This window comes from Sciurus vulgaris (genome assembly GCF_902686455.1).
Source record: "Sciurus vulgaris genome assembly, chromosome: 8".
In the NCBI taxonomy this organism is placed as follows: Eukaryota; Metazoa; Chordata; class Mammalia; order Rodentia; family Sciuridae; genus Sciurus; species Sciurus vulgaris.
In genome coordinates, this window is record NC_136468.1 from 39,340,839 (window position 1) to 39,356,054 (window position 15,216).

At 34.6% G+C, this 15,216-nt stretch overlaps 1 protein-coding gene across 1 annotated transcript in view; it reads left to right on the forward strand.

Moving 5' to 3' along the window:
• The first annotated feature begins 4,764 nt into the window (after nucleotides 1–4,764).
• The window catches only part of PPP1R3A (protein phosphatase 1 regulatory subunit 3A), a 37,695-nt gene continuing 27,243 nt past the window's right edge, over nucleotides 4,765–15,216 (forward strand). Inside the window, 1 exon segment of the mRNA XM_079150539.1 lies at nucleotides 4,765–5,609. Coding sequence (XP_079006665.1) covers nucleotides 4,822–5,609 — 788 coding nt within the window. The 5' untranslated portion in view covers nucleotides 4,765–4,821.

Consider the following 15,216-nt stretch of genomic DNA (forward strand, 5'->3'; position numbering starts at 1 on the left):
ATTGGGATGCTGTTCTTGGTGGTAAAACTCTCTACAACATAATCAGTTACTTATACTGAATCATTCAAGTCTCCAGGGAATAAACGACACAGATGTTTAAAAATTTAACTTTAGCTGGCAACATTTTCATTACCTGCTGACTTATCTATGCATGTTCTGTTGGTGAATATGAATATTTTCAAAGGATTTCTTTTCAATGATTAACAAATCTCTGTCTCAAACTATGTTTGGAATAGTATCCTTTAATAATAATCTTTTAAAATATTAAATATCATTATTAGTTCTAAAGAGATTGCATAAGTCATTTTTATAACTTAGATAAGCCATTCCCAAACAGAAATATAACAGAGTCCCAGAGGGAGAGAGAGGATAGTTTGAGATATTATAATCATCAAAGGGAGTACAGGTTGAAAAAGGTTGAGAGACCCTGTCACAAAGAAAAATTATCTGGACACCCCTGGAGATCTTCCATCAAATGTAAGAAGGAAGTTCACAGAAGTTAATTATTAAAAAAAATAAACTAAATCTAGAACAAATGAATTTTAATGGCTATTTTCAAAGAATGATTAATTTGTTCATTATGAATTTCAAAACAAGAGTTTGGCATATATTTGGTATTATATGAATGCTAGATATTTCCATGAAAGTTGAGTTCATGTCTCAACTTTGTCATTAAGTAGGATCCTTCATTGTCTGGATTTCAGTTTTCTTATGTAAAAAGATTAGCTAAATGATTGTTAACGGCCCATGAGGTTTGACTAATACAAAATTGTAATATATTTTTATGCCAATTTTTGGTAAAAGCATTTTATAGCTTACATATAAAAAGAATATATAGTACTTAAGAGCTACAACTGTCTTCATATGGTGAACAGAAGTCCCTGAGTTCAAGGTCAGCAAATTAGTCCATCTGCACTTTGACCAGGTCTGTGCATCAGAATCACTAGTGTGAGACAGCAGGTCGTCCTGGAAAATGTTACTCTATACGTCCAGTAGTATATCTGAGCCTGTGTAGTTTGATCATCTCTCCCAGTGATTTTGCTATGTATCTCTAGTTAAGAACCATTGTTCCACATTCTCTCGACATATTTCTTGAGTTGAGGTTGCAGACAAAATCTATGCTAACAAAGGAAACAAATACAAAGCTATAATTAATATCAAAAGACCATTTTTTTCAAAGCCCTTTGTCGATCAACTCTTTCTTATGACTTCCACTGGATCAAAGCTTACAGACCTTAAAAAATTTCACCTTTTTTTTTTTGTATAAATGTGTGATAATAAAAAGAGCAGGTAATAGAAACTCAGTTGGCATTGAGAATATGTATAAAGAGGAACACACAGTTTAAGTTTTAAATGTTTACATACATATAAGGTATAAGTTTTTTTTATCATATGTGCAAATTTAATCTCAGATGTCTTCTTAAAATTTACTCAATACCCTTTTCACCCTTTTTAGAGAGCATCTGTTCTAGGAGACTGACCTGAATGAACTACAAAAGTCCCTGTGCCCTCTGGTCAATGGGTATCCTTGGGTAGGACATCATAGGAAAGAAGAGTGAATTTAATGTGTTTTGCTTTTGGATTACTTCTGGTGAGGTCATCTTCAGTGACTTTGTCCCTTAACATGTTCTCTTACCAATAAATTCTTCATGGTAAGAATTTTGAATTCTGATAATTGTTCCCTTTCCTTATCTCTTGAGGGATGGCCATAGTTCTGATACAACTGACCTCAGTTTGTCACACCAGCCCCTGTGGCTTTTCTGTCTTTACACCCTTGCAAATAAACCCTCCTGGAATTATCTAGGCTATCTCTGTCTTATTTACTGGGATCCTGACTAATCTGTTTTGTTAAAGCTACCTTTGAGATCCTCTTTTTCACAAAAAATGGGGTTGGGATGGATGAAGATCCCAACCTTTGTTGGCAAAAAAACTCTCGATCTGCTAAAAACACTATACCTAAGCAGCTGAGGAAGAGTGTGGTACAAGCTGTGCTGAAATTGAGGTGGGAGTGGATATGAAAAAATGAGATGTCAATCTGATCTGAGGTGGAAATGAACAAGGAGTTGTCAATTTTAACTAAATACAAACATCAAGTCACAAGGCCAAGGCTGGTCATGTTTCTTTGCATGCTCCAGAGACACTTGATCTGCTTCATTACATTCATCTGGAGGCAGCTCACTAATAGAAAAATAAAGGAAAACTGTAAGGCATTCATAGAGGAGTAGCAAAATGATAAGAAAGCGCTGGAGTGCTGAGATGACAAGAGATGAAAAAGACGAAATCACTGTGCTTTAGCTAAGTGGTGACGAAGGCAGACATGACAACTGTCTGCAATCATATGAAGACTGTAAACTCCAAAGGAAAGGCAGTGATTACCACAGGCAAAGGGAGCAGGCTCTGTGGAGAGACAGATTAAAAAGGGAGAAATTTAGATCAAGTAACAGGACCATCTCCCAATGCAGAGATGTTTTATGATGTGTAAAGCTAAATGTTACATTCTGCAATCTTTGAAAAAGACCAAAGTGAAACAAATTACAAATAATTTCTTAATATTACATATGTAGATTTTCTATAAACATCTATCTTTCTGCCTGCCTTTCTACATGTCAAACCTATTGACATATCTTGTAAATTAGCCTTTCACAAACTTATCAGAATAAGAATATTGATTACTACCTGTAATGATTACTGTAGGTTTTGTGTTAGACATTTAAGAAGCATCTTATTTCATCATTAATATTGCCATGGAGCAATCAAGAAACTTGGGGTTAGAAAAATTGAGCTATGTTCTGTAATTTGTCCAATAGTAACCAACAGAGATTATGATATGAACCTTGGGGTTTTCATCTCATTGAATCACTGGATAGTTAAATTTCTTTAGGATATTATTACATAGTGAATTTTCATTATTCTGTTACCTATATGCCTTTCTGGTCTCTTTTACTAATTATATTAAGTATTTAGTAGTTTGTCACCTTGACTACATGTGATATGTTTTGGGTATCTTAGAATAGGTCTGCTTCTGGTCATCAAATCTGCAGGCAAGAGTAACTACTTGCCATTCTTGAACAATCCATGGTGTTCATTATCATTTTAGCTATATGATAAGATAAAGGCTAAGTAATTTCATTTCCTTCTCTTCCTAGATATCAATCATTTTTCACTTTGAAAAAATATTTTTTTCATCAACTACTATGTGCAGTGCAAATTATCTAATTAGTTACAACATATTTATAAAAAGTTGCCTTGGGAAAGAAATTATGCCATTGGGCTCTTTTATTGAAAAAAATCATCACCTCTTACACTTCATATTTTTTTCAATTTAATTTAATTTATAAATACTTTGAAAGAAAAGCATGCTCATGACTAACATTTCGAACATACAGACTACTTTGGAGTGCAATGAATAAGAGCCCATTTATCTTGTAATCTTCAATCTCTGTGGTTAGAGGTGAGCATGGTTAACATCTTCTTTTGTATCTTTCCAGGAGTTTTCTAGACATGTATCTATGTACATTTTCTTTTTTTTTTTCATGTAACTAATTATCTTGTTTTAATATCAGTACATATCAGTACATAAAGCAATACTTTATCATCTTTAATGACTGTAAAACATTCTGTTGTAATGGGGTAACATTATTTATTCAGTTCCCATTGATGGATATTTAGATAGAAATTTTAAATAAACAATTCTACTGTGAATATATATATCTACATTTATCTTTGCATACTTTTCCATACTGATAGGACAGATTTCTAGCTGGAAGCTTTCTGGGTTAAAGCACATATACATTTATATTTTTTTAACATGTTTTTCTCAAATTGCCATCCCTAAAGTGGGTTTTACATTGGCACACATGAGAGTCCAAATAAGCTGTTCACACTTTAAAATTCACAATGACTCCAAGATGACATGGTATCAACTTCTATTTTGTGGGCATAAAATGGCAATTTGCCAAAGATGAATATTTTATTTTACATTAATATTTTATTCTTGAGCTAGGCTAACCTTTGTCCACTTATATTTTCAAGTCAATAACATATGACTTATGTGTATTTTTCCATGACTTCATGAAAAGAAACTAATGTTTAAAACAACAGATTTGATTAATTCTTTGTTCCAGGTTTCAGTTCAGGCTATTTCTTTTACCTGGAAAAATCTACCTCAGTCTTGCATGTCTAAATTCCACATTTTCTTTCTGGTTTATTTCAAATGTTATACCCTCTATCCAAATAATGTTTCCTTCCTCAGAACTTTTAGCACATCCGTTTAACCCTTTTCCAGTAAACATTTTACATTATAAGTCTCTGATAACCATCACCTATCATTATTAACAGACTTCAAATCTCTTCAAGTCTATAAAGGTTCTTATACTACCCTGTCTGCCCTTCCCTACTCCATGTATTGATTTAAGTTAAACTGCATTTTCAGTATTATTTTACTAGTTTTATTCCTTTAAAAATATTGCAAGTTTTTATTTTTAAGATTAACTGTTTGAAATATTTTCATCCTAAATTTTCAGAATTTGTAACAGTGAAAAATGTCCTGTAAATGCCTCTTTGGAATTCAGTTCATAAACAAATGCAACTTTAAATACTGAGAGTTAAATCTGAGACACTGGCGAATGTAGCATGAATGCTATCATATTAAAGGCCTTTGGAGGCAGGCTAGCATAGTTTACAAGCCATTGGGCCTATTTATAGAACTGACTCCTTTTTGCAATGTCAACTGTAACATTACACTTATTTTAAGCCTCAGTATCTCAAATATCAGCCTCTACTAGTTGTATAGTTCTCTCTTATTTGATATCAGAGAGCCCAATGGAGCCTTCTGAAGTACCTAGTCAGATTAGCAAAGACAATTTTTTAGAAGTTCCCAATTTATCTGATTCTGTTTGTGAAGATGAAGATGTTGGAGCTAACTTCAAACCTGGCTTCTCTCCTCAACCAAGTAGACGGGGTTCTGAGTCTTCTGAAGACATGTACCTGGACACCCCAACTTCAGGTACCAGAAGAGTTTCATTTGCTGACAACTTTGGATTCAATCTTGTGTCCATTAAAGAATTTGATTGCTGGGAATTACCGGGTGTTTCAACCAATTTTGACCTAAAGAAGGATACTTTCTATACTGAAGAATATGTTCTGTCTCCACTCTTTGATTTGCCTTCATCAAAAGAAGATCTTATGCAACAACTTCAAGTACAGAAAGCAATATTGGAGTCAACTGAGTATCCTCCTGGGTCTACAAGTATGAAGGGCATTATTCGAGTTCTGAATATTTCTTTTGAGAAGTTAGTTTATGTGAGAATGTCCTTAGATGACTGGCAGACACATTATGACATTTTAGCAGAATATGTTCCTAATTCATGTGATGGTGAAACTGATCAGTTCTCCTTTAAGATTACATTAGTTCCTCCTTATCAAAAAGATGGCAGTAAAGTTGAGTTTTGTATACGCTATGAAACTTCTGTTGGTACATTTTGGTCAAATAATAATGGCACAAATTATGCATTGGTTTGTCAAAAGAAAGAACAAGAGCCAGAGTCTGTGAAGCCACAGGAAGAAGTTTCTAATAGACAAATAAAAGGCTGCTTAAAGGTAAAATCAAGGTGAGGATATATTTTACATTATTTGTTATTCATCATCTTGAAAGATTTTAATTCTGTCCTTTATATGACATGCTGTAGGAAATAGTTACTCTTAAATAGATATACTGTGTGCTATGTGAAAAACAATGGTGTCAGGCTTAACAAGGTCAATGCTAGTCAAATAGTTCTATATTATTTCTTCTATAATTGTGAAGAAAAATAGGGGTATGACATAATAGATGGTTGGGGAAACTGTAATATGTGTATTACTTGCTTAATGAGTTATAAATTAGTTTTAAACCATGAAATACAGAGTCTTTATATATATATATATATATATATATATAAGCTCTTTTTTGACATTTAAAGTATATGTTTAGTACTTTTTAAATGTCTGTGCAGTACTTTGAAACATTTCTGATTAACATAAAACTATATATTCAGTGTGCACATTGTTCTCAGAAATTTGTAGACCTTCCCCAAAAGCAAAAACAAATATTTTAATGACTGATTAAGGCATATAAGGAATTCTGGAGTGATAGATGTTAAGTTAAATCGTAAGAGATAATACTTAAATTATAAACCAGCAGAATGATGTAAGTATGTGAATGATATATAAGTCACACATGAAATTTTGTAATTATAACCAAATGTAACATTGTGCAACACAAATTAGTATAATTTACTAAAAGTAAGTGGAGCAGAATCAAATATGACCCAAATAGAAATAAGGATATTCCGCTATATAGATTAGAGATTTGGGATGTGACCCCTCATTAGTAACCCTGCTCTCCTATTAATGTGGAAAAAAAATCCCTGGCATTCAGCTCTCTCTATAGTGCAGGGTTAGCTAAGTTCCATGACACTGGGTTAGTAGATAAAGTATTCAGGAGGAGTTAGTCTCCTTCTGCTCTGCACAGTGTCCCAAAGGACAAGTCCATGCTGCCCCTCTCGCCACAGGCAAATATTTGATTATCCTCTGAGTGATCTATCCTACCTGTCCCCAAACAGAGTTTAGTAACTGCATCAGAAATAGTGTAATATGATAAAAAGGAATGGTAGTAGGAATCAAAACACCCAGATTTTAGTTCTCTAAGCAGAATTTAGTGGAAAAAAAAAAAAAAAAAACCTATAAGCTATGATATTAAGACTCTTTAACCTCTTTGTGTTTTAATATATAAGGCATTTAATAATAACTACTGAATGTGTTGTTCTAATACATTAATGAACTAAATGTAGTGTAGGTTGAAGCAATTCCAACATTTAAGATATTTTTAATTTCATCTTCTTTTAAAGTCATTGAAAAGAGTAGCTTAATCAACTTTGTGAATTATGTCAACTTTCTTAGTCGGAATCCAACTTTCTCAGATTTTAACTGATGCTGTTGAGAGAGCTAATAGAATCATAATTGTATATATGTGAAAATAATAATTTAAATGTTTATAAAATTACTCAGCAACATTCTAGCTATAGAGACAAAATAATTCAGTGGTATTTAGCAAACTAACCTCTATACCTAAACATGCACATATTGAATACTTTGTGCATGAGCTAATCATCAGTGAATATCTATGAAGCATGCTGCAGTATAAGTTAGAGCAGACAGAATTTAAGAAAGGTACAGCCTTAATTGACAAAGGGTTCATAAAAGAAGCAGCATTTAACTCAGTGGATTTTCCTGCAATTTAAAGATGCAGCTTTATAATGAAAAACAATCCACACTGAACTATATGGTTTAGATAGGGGATTGCTTTGATAGATTAAATTTGACTGGATACCAAGAGCAAAGAATGGGCCACAGAGAGGCCTATCCTCTACCTCAGTCATGACATTATTGGAACTACTCCTGGTTGAAGATATGTACTATCTATACCCACACACACATTTTTATTCAGAATAGTCATCAATGGATTCATAGCGGACACCATTCAAGTTTTAATATTGCTTTGGGGAAAAACCTGAGAAGAACCAAACCACAGAATGGTCTAAAGGCCTGTAAAATTTCCTAATGAGTTATAAAAATGGAAAAAATCTCTCTCCTTCAAAACCACAAATACATTTTCTGCACTTCTATAACTTAAAAATGACCAACATAATTCAAACCACACTTTGAAAAAAGCATTTGCCTCTGGAGGAGGCTTTTTGTGCTGAGTTTCAGTCCAACGTGAATTTTTACATCTGATTTATATACCACTCAAAATGGAGTGTATAAAGGAAATCCTGACAGATCCTTAGAACAGCATGTGCCATAATAGAATATTTATACAGCTTTTCCATGATATAATTTATATGCAATGGGGTTTCAAATATTCCTAAAACTCACACAAGAGAGCATTATCAAATTTCTAAATGAATATAGCAGTTGGATTTCATTGCGAAGAATTTGAGAATAGAGAAAAAGAGCACACCTTATTAGTGTTATTTTACAAAATGTGTACTTGGTTAAAATTAAAGTGAACTGACACATTTGATAAAAATTATAGATCATACAATATCTTCCTCCTTCCACATAGTTACAGTGTCTAAAAGTGTCACCTATTGAGTATTTGAACATTTCTTATGTAATTGGAGGATATTTCTTTCAAAATATAAAAAGAGAAGAGAAATGTATGTGAAATTTTGCTTCATACATGCAAGTAGATTAATAATATTGTGCAACATAAGTCGGAGTTAAAATGAAAATTGTCTGTCCTAGTGCACAGAGCAACCTCTAACTTCAATTACTCTTAATACCAAAGTTAATTTGCTATCAGGATCCCTGAGATTGTATCTTCTGAAAGTGTCAATAATCCCTTGTAATAAGTATGGGATGAACTATGGAAACACTGTGAGGTAGGATTTCTATTATGTCAATCATCCACCCATGCATTGTGTGTTCTCTATGGAGATTTTTCTCAGGTCAGATTTGGCAAATCTTCACATTGGTGTGGACCTTCTGTTTTCTTTTGATGCTTATTAATTTATCCACTTTGGACAGAAAGAAATACGTAGAGGGAGAGGAAAGCAGAGTCTGTAACTGAGAGGCATGTGACTGAGAATGACCCAGAGGTATTTAATTGCCACTGACAGGCATGCATCATGAGATGCTTGTTAAATATCACCACTTATGCAGGGCTGGGCTATGTGCTAGCAAACAAACTGTTACTAAGTGGATCTACATTCCATGGGCTTATTTAAAAATATCTGACAAGAAAGACATTGATATAAGTTGCATTAAATGTATATAGATAAATAAGCAAAAAATAGCATGCAGAAATGGAGTACCCTCAAAATGAAAAATTATAGACTTCATAAATATTTCTGTGTTTGATTCCCAACTTTACTATATGTTAACTTGGGCAAGTTAATCTGGGTTTCCTCGTCTGTTACTTGGGAATAAAAGTGACTGTGTCCCATAGGGGTTGTTTGTGATTTCCATGAGGTAATACATCTAAACTTTTGACATAGTGTCTCAAACATAGGAAGTTATCAATGAATATTAGCTGCTGTAAAAAGGCAATGCTAACTCAAGCTTTAGGAATATTTGAAAAACTCTGTTAAGGCTTAAGCTGCCTCTAAGTCCCTCTCCAATTTCTTTACATGTTTCTGAAAATTGAACCCAAGGTCTTGTGCATGTGTCACTGAGCTACACCCCAAACACTCTTGCAGATTTGGAATCAACAAGCAAAACTGAACTGTGAATTTTCATGAGATATGTGTGACCTTATATTAAGAGCATCTCAAAACTAGAAGACAACTTAGTTACCATTAAATGTTTATACATGAAAAATTAAGCAATAGACTAGGCATTAATTTTGCCTAGTCTTACCTAATTTTAACTAGGTAAAAAAGGCATTAATTTTGGCATGGAAAGGACATGCATATTAATACCAGCAAAACATATGCTTAATAACTATGTGGCTATGGACCTATTTATTTCTTAAAGCCTCAGTTAATTCACTGGTCAAATAGGGGGATCTAAAGTCTGTGTTGTGTTGATTAAACTAAGGTAAAATGAGATTATATATTTAAAGTTTCTAATAGAGTGTTGGTGCATATTATCGTCAAAAGCTAACTGTTGCAACGGTCATTATCATTACCAAATCTTGTTCAGCTAACTAATTTCCTGATCCTTGGACTTGCACTATTTCTCCAGACACTGTAGGTTTCCTTGTTCAAGTTCCAAAACAAATTCAACACATGTTTCTCAAGGACCTGTGCACCAGGTCCTGTGTTTAGGCAGCAGTGTCCAATTGAGAAGTGTGCCTGGAGACAGGGGACTGTGAGGATAAGGAGAGTCCCCAAGACAGAGGGTCTCACAGGCAGAGAGGAGATTGAGAGAGAAAAATACCAAACCCAAGCTCAGGTTTTCTGGGTATACAATGGAAGCCACAGATCTCAAAATATAAGAACTACTTATATTTTAGCTTTTCTAGAATGTGTGATCTATAACTGACCTTGGGTGCTGGCTAGGGGAGTGGCCTCCTTAGCACCTTGCTTTTTTCCCCTCCACTAGCTTAATGTATGTTCTCAACTGTTGGGTACACAGGTTGACTTCATCTGGTTTTGTATTTTATTAAGTGAAACCAATTTATTATTTTAAGTAAAGAAACAGCATGATATAGGTGTTGGATGGTTTTTATAACTTGGCCAGGTTAATGCAAATATAACCCTAGATGACTTTAATGCCAAGGAAAAAATTGATTAGTTCTCAGTATTTCTTTTTTTATACTTGAGGAGTAGAACCAGGCATAGTCAGGAGAGGGAAAGACAGAAATCCTTTCTAAAGGGTAGTTTAAGAATGTGGAGAGTTTATCTTCCAGGATGATAAAATTGTTAAAATAAGGCCAAGAAAAGCACTGGAAAATGGGGCACAAGATATGACCATGTTGCAAGTTCCAGTTAGAGCCATTGGATTGTGAGACTTCCTTCATTTACCAGTACAGCATAATCTGGGGTCCTGGAAATAGTCCAAAGAGGTGTAAATATCTCCACGAGGCCTCTGGGACCTAATGTATTCCATAACTAACTCGTTTTGAGTCCCGGCTAATTGTGGAAGCTGGGTCTGTTTAAGGGGAGGGACCTTTGGCAAGGGCTTATGGAAACATAAAAACACAGCTGCACAGGCCCATCAAGAGGGTGTTGGAAGCTGCCAGCTGGTTGACAGCAAGAAGCCAACTAGCCTAGAATTTCCTTGGAGATCCACCAGGGCTTCGCGGCTTCCTGGTTTTGTGGAAATCTGTACCCCCATAAGCCTAGACTACCGTGAGATTAGTATGAAACTTTTCTGAGAGAAGAGGAATGAGGGATTCTCAGCATTCAGGGATTTTCTCAACCTCTCCATGAAAGGAACCACTGTGGATGCCACACTTGGAGTGGATGCTCCTTCCTGTAAGCCTAACTTACTCACCAGAAGCCCATCTGCAGCCTGCAAAAGTGGAACAGGGCCCGAGTACTCTGAGCCAAAAATGCTCTAGGCAAAAAAATGATGGCACCATTGTGAAGTAAGCCAGTGTAGTTTTCCCCTTTCCTCTCATTCCGTTAGCTGTGACTCCTGTACCCGTTCCAAGTTCTTACCCCAAACCACAACAGGAATAAAGTATGGGAAGTGACCTCAAGGTAGACTCCTGGTGGGCCCGATTGTCCAGTGTTCTGTCAGATTTAAGAGATAATCTATACTCTGATTCCTCACTTCGTAACCTTGCATGGATTTACATATGTGTGTGTGGGGTGTGTTTATGTGTATGGATCTGTGCATACACCTCACCCCTCCCCAAAGGGCAAACACCTCCAGAGTGGCAGAGTCTATCTCTAGCTTACACCCCTTGAAGCTGATTTCACAGAAGAGTTCTGGGTGTGCATTGGGATAATGGAATGAATAGTTTCAGAGCAGAGGGTACCATAAGGTACAAGACAGATTTGAATACCTAACTGTGGCTCCAAGGGCTCTAGGGGTCTGGAGTATGCCTGTGTATCAGTGCTTGCGGATTCCAAAAATAATGAAGCATAATGGAAACAGCAGAGGCTTCAGAGTAAGGCAGATTTGGGCTTTAACTCTAATTGTCAACCATTTGAACTTGGAAAAATTATAATTTTGTATCCATTTAACTAAGGTTCAAAACAGGGATGATAATTTCTACTTGGCAGGGCTGCAATGAGGGCTGCATTAGCCATATATGTGCATCTATCCAAATGTTAGTATCAGTGACAGTGTGATAAACTCTCTTGTGCAGCTGGTCCTATGTCCAGAATTAATGCAGAAATATTTTCTTCCCTCATTATCATTCTAGCTGCCAGGACCCAGGCTAATATAAATAGTTTCAAAATTAGTCATGTTCAATAAGCTCTTGGGCACTAACCAGGGAAACTAACATTTATGCTTCTGTGGGGACAAATGATTTTTAAATTTCAGCAATTTCTAGGTTACAAAAACGTTGGAAAATTACCTGTTCATATGTTAGAGACTAGATCTATTTTTGAAGAAACTCCCACATGGTTTTTCTTAAGATGGTTCTTTTAAAGATGATTCTTTTGAATCAAATAACAGTTGGCTACATACAATTCACCCTATCATAATGTTATACCTATGACTAGAAGATGAAGTCAAAGTTTATATAGTTCTTTTCCTCTAAGAAAATGCATGCTCTATCATCACATTTTGGTCATTCCTCTATTTTAAAGCATTCTTTGAACTCCCTGCCACTATATGAACAGGAAAAGCTCCTCAGGACATACCTCTCAAATCTTTTCAGATTTCTGTTCTCTTGCTCTGAACTTTACGAGGTTAAACAGCATGGTGGTGCCTTTATCCATTAGATAACCAACACCTGGTTTTGAAGGCTTAATCTTATGCCCTGCCCCGCCTCCATTGTTTAAAAGAGTTTATGAAGAATAGAAATAAGTTACTAAACTGGACTGTTCCACTGTATTGTTTGATGATGTAGACCAGCTGTACATTAAACAAACCTGTCTTAGGAAATTTTAATATTCCCTCCACCCCTGGTTACTCTGAAAATGATCTGTGTTGTCCTTTAGTGGTATTCAGGTCACAATTATAAATGAGCTTGTAATATTGAAAGATAGTACCTGTCCTGTGGGCAACTGTGCACTTGAATTTTACCCCTTTTGAAGTCTGAAGTAGTAAATGATCAAACTACTTCCCCTCCTCCAAGAGTTACTTTTTTTTTTTTTTCCCAAGAGATACTTTTTAATCGTGCTGGATAGTGACAGTGCTTTCCCTAACCATGTGAAAACATTTCCCAACTCATGATAGTATCAGGATACCTAACCTGACCACCAGTGGTATTCTGGTTTGTTTTACAAAATTAAACCAAGGTACAACCCTAACCTATTGACTCTAATTCTAAAAGGAAAACCTCAAGCTAATTTTCATTGTTAAAATTAGTGTAGATGTCTTAACCCAACTGCAAACCACAGAATTCTTGCTCAGGTAAATTTCAGCTTCATAAACTGTGTAGGGAATGAAGCTGGAAAAAAATCATTTTACCAACAAATCCTTTCGTAGATTAATATTTGTTATTTCATAACATATTGATATGATGTAAGTTATTTAAGCATAACAGTAGGAAAAAATCTTTTTCAGATATAACACAAAAAAAGATTGCATCCCTCACCTATAATCTTAAGGAGGTGCATAAAATGATTGTGTTTAGCGTAAATAAAATAATCATCAATATTTATGATCTTAACATAGCACTCAATTTCTTTTTTTTTTCTTTCTTCTTTTTTTTTTTTTGGAAATACTTAGGATGAAAGGATCAAACCCAGGGCTTTGTGCATGCTAGGCAAGCTCTCTACCACTGAGCTACATCTCCAGCCTACGGCACTTGATTTCTAAACAATTTTCCTTGAATCCTATCATAGAAGAAACGATCTAATTCTGTCCTTTGCTTTGAGGCAGAATTATTCTGAAAACCACCAGAGTCAAATGACTGCGTGTCTCTTTTTAACTATCTCCTGGACAATTGTGTTCTTTAATAATGTGTTCTGTAAGGAAGTTCTATGTCTTTAATATACAGCCTTTCATATTACTGTGTCTTCAGTCATTCATCTACTCTGATTTTCAGTTGAATTAAATGTTGGTATCCCTGTACTTTATATTTCAAAATTAAGCAGGATTATATGACTTATTTCACTGATTTCTATTTTTCATGTCAAATAACCTCAATAACTTTAGTATTTCTCTGGAGGTTTAAGCTAATAAACTAGTAAACTAGTTTGGAACATTTTAATGCAAAAGTCAGAAAAGTAAAAACCCACTGCTAGTTGAATTCTTCTAGGGGTGAATGAGATCACTATTTCAGGGGCCTTACATTGTTGGGCCTGCTGGGTCAAGGGCAGCCAATGGGTTAACAGCTGACTGGCTAAGGAGCTTTTCTAATCCAGCACTTGGCTTTGAGTTCTGAGTATTGAAGTTATTATTATTATGCTATTTCTTTGGAAGCCAGAGAATGGAAAGAGACTATTTTATAAAATTAGAAAGTTAAAAATACTTCAGAATATTATTGTTTATTCTTCAGTCCTACCTAAAAATACAGTTGTATTAGAATTCCTGAAAAACTCTTGGACAAATAGAGTATATTTTAGAATTGTAGTTATGCTGTTTTCTAGACACCTAGTTTTTAAATAAATTTGCGTTCAAGAACAGAATAAGTAAGATATTTTAAAAGAATTTGAATAAATTTGAAAAACCAAATGTAATACAGACCAAGTGAAGTTTAAATTAGCTTAAGTCTATTCTTTCATAGAAAAAATTAATATTTTATTTACAAGCACAAATCATTTGAATATATGTTAAATTTCCTGATTGTATGTGTCTGTGTGTTTGATATGTCTGTGTGTGTGTGTACAATTTTAAGTAATAGTGCTTTCTTCTAATCAGTGAATATATGTAAAGGACTAGAGCTGCCAATCTAGTTAGTAATTTATTTAGGAAATTACACCTAGAGAACAGTGTCATTTTGCATCTGCTTTCAGTTCAACCATGGTGCACTGTTTTTTCTGTGGAAAATGCACTCATACACACATGTACATGTAAGCTTTTCATTTAAATTTTGTGTGTATGTAGCACAAGTGAGTATAATGCATATAAAACAACATTCTTCAAATGGTGCAACATTTTCTATATCAGTAACATCTCATTCAAAGCTATCTTTGGTAAATCAAGTCGTGTTTGTTGACAGTGGCAGTTATGCAAGCATTCAAGATATTTGTTTACAAATCCTATAAAATTTATTTAGTTCAACAGGAGCCCAGGTCCTATTGTTGATCTATCCACATTATGGGGCTTGCATCGCTTTGTTATGCTTCTTTGAAATTTCCAGTATTTCTGGCAGGATTTTCCTCTAGAGTAGCAGCTTATAGAGTACAAAATAAAAAAGCTGTCCTTAGATGAATAGGTTGCTGTTTGCTATTATTATATCTGATGCAATTTATTTATCGATAAAGAAAATAATATTTAGCAAGAGACTTACTGTTTAATACTATAACTGTGTGTCTGAAAGAAAGAGGGCCTTCGATGTATGCCCTCTGCATAAGTTTAGTCAGAATGTTTACAATGATGGCTTTTCTAGGCAGTTCCTATACAGGACAAGTTTTTTTTTTTTTTTTTTTTCAGACTTTCACATTT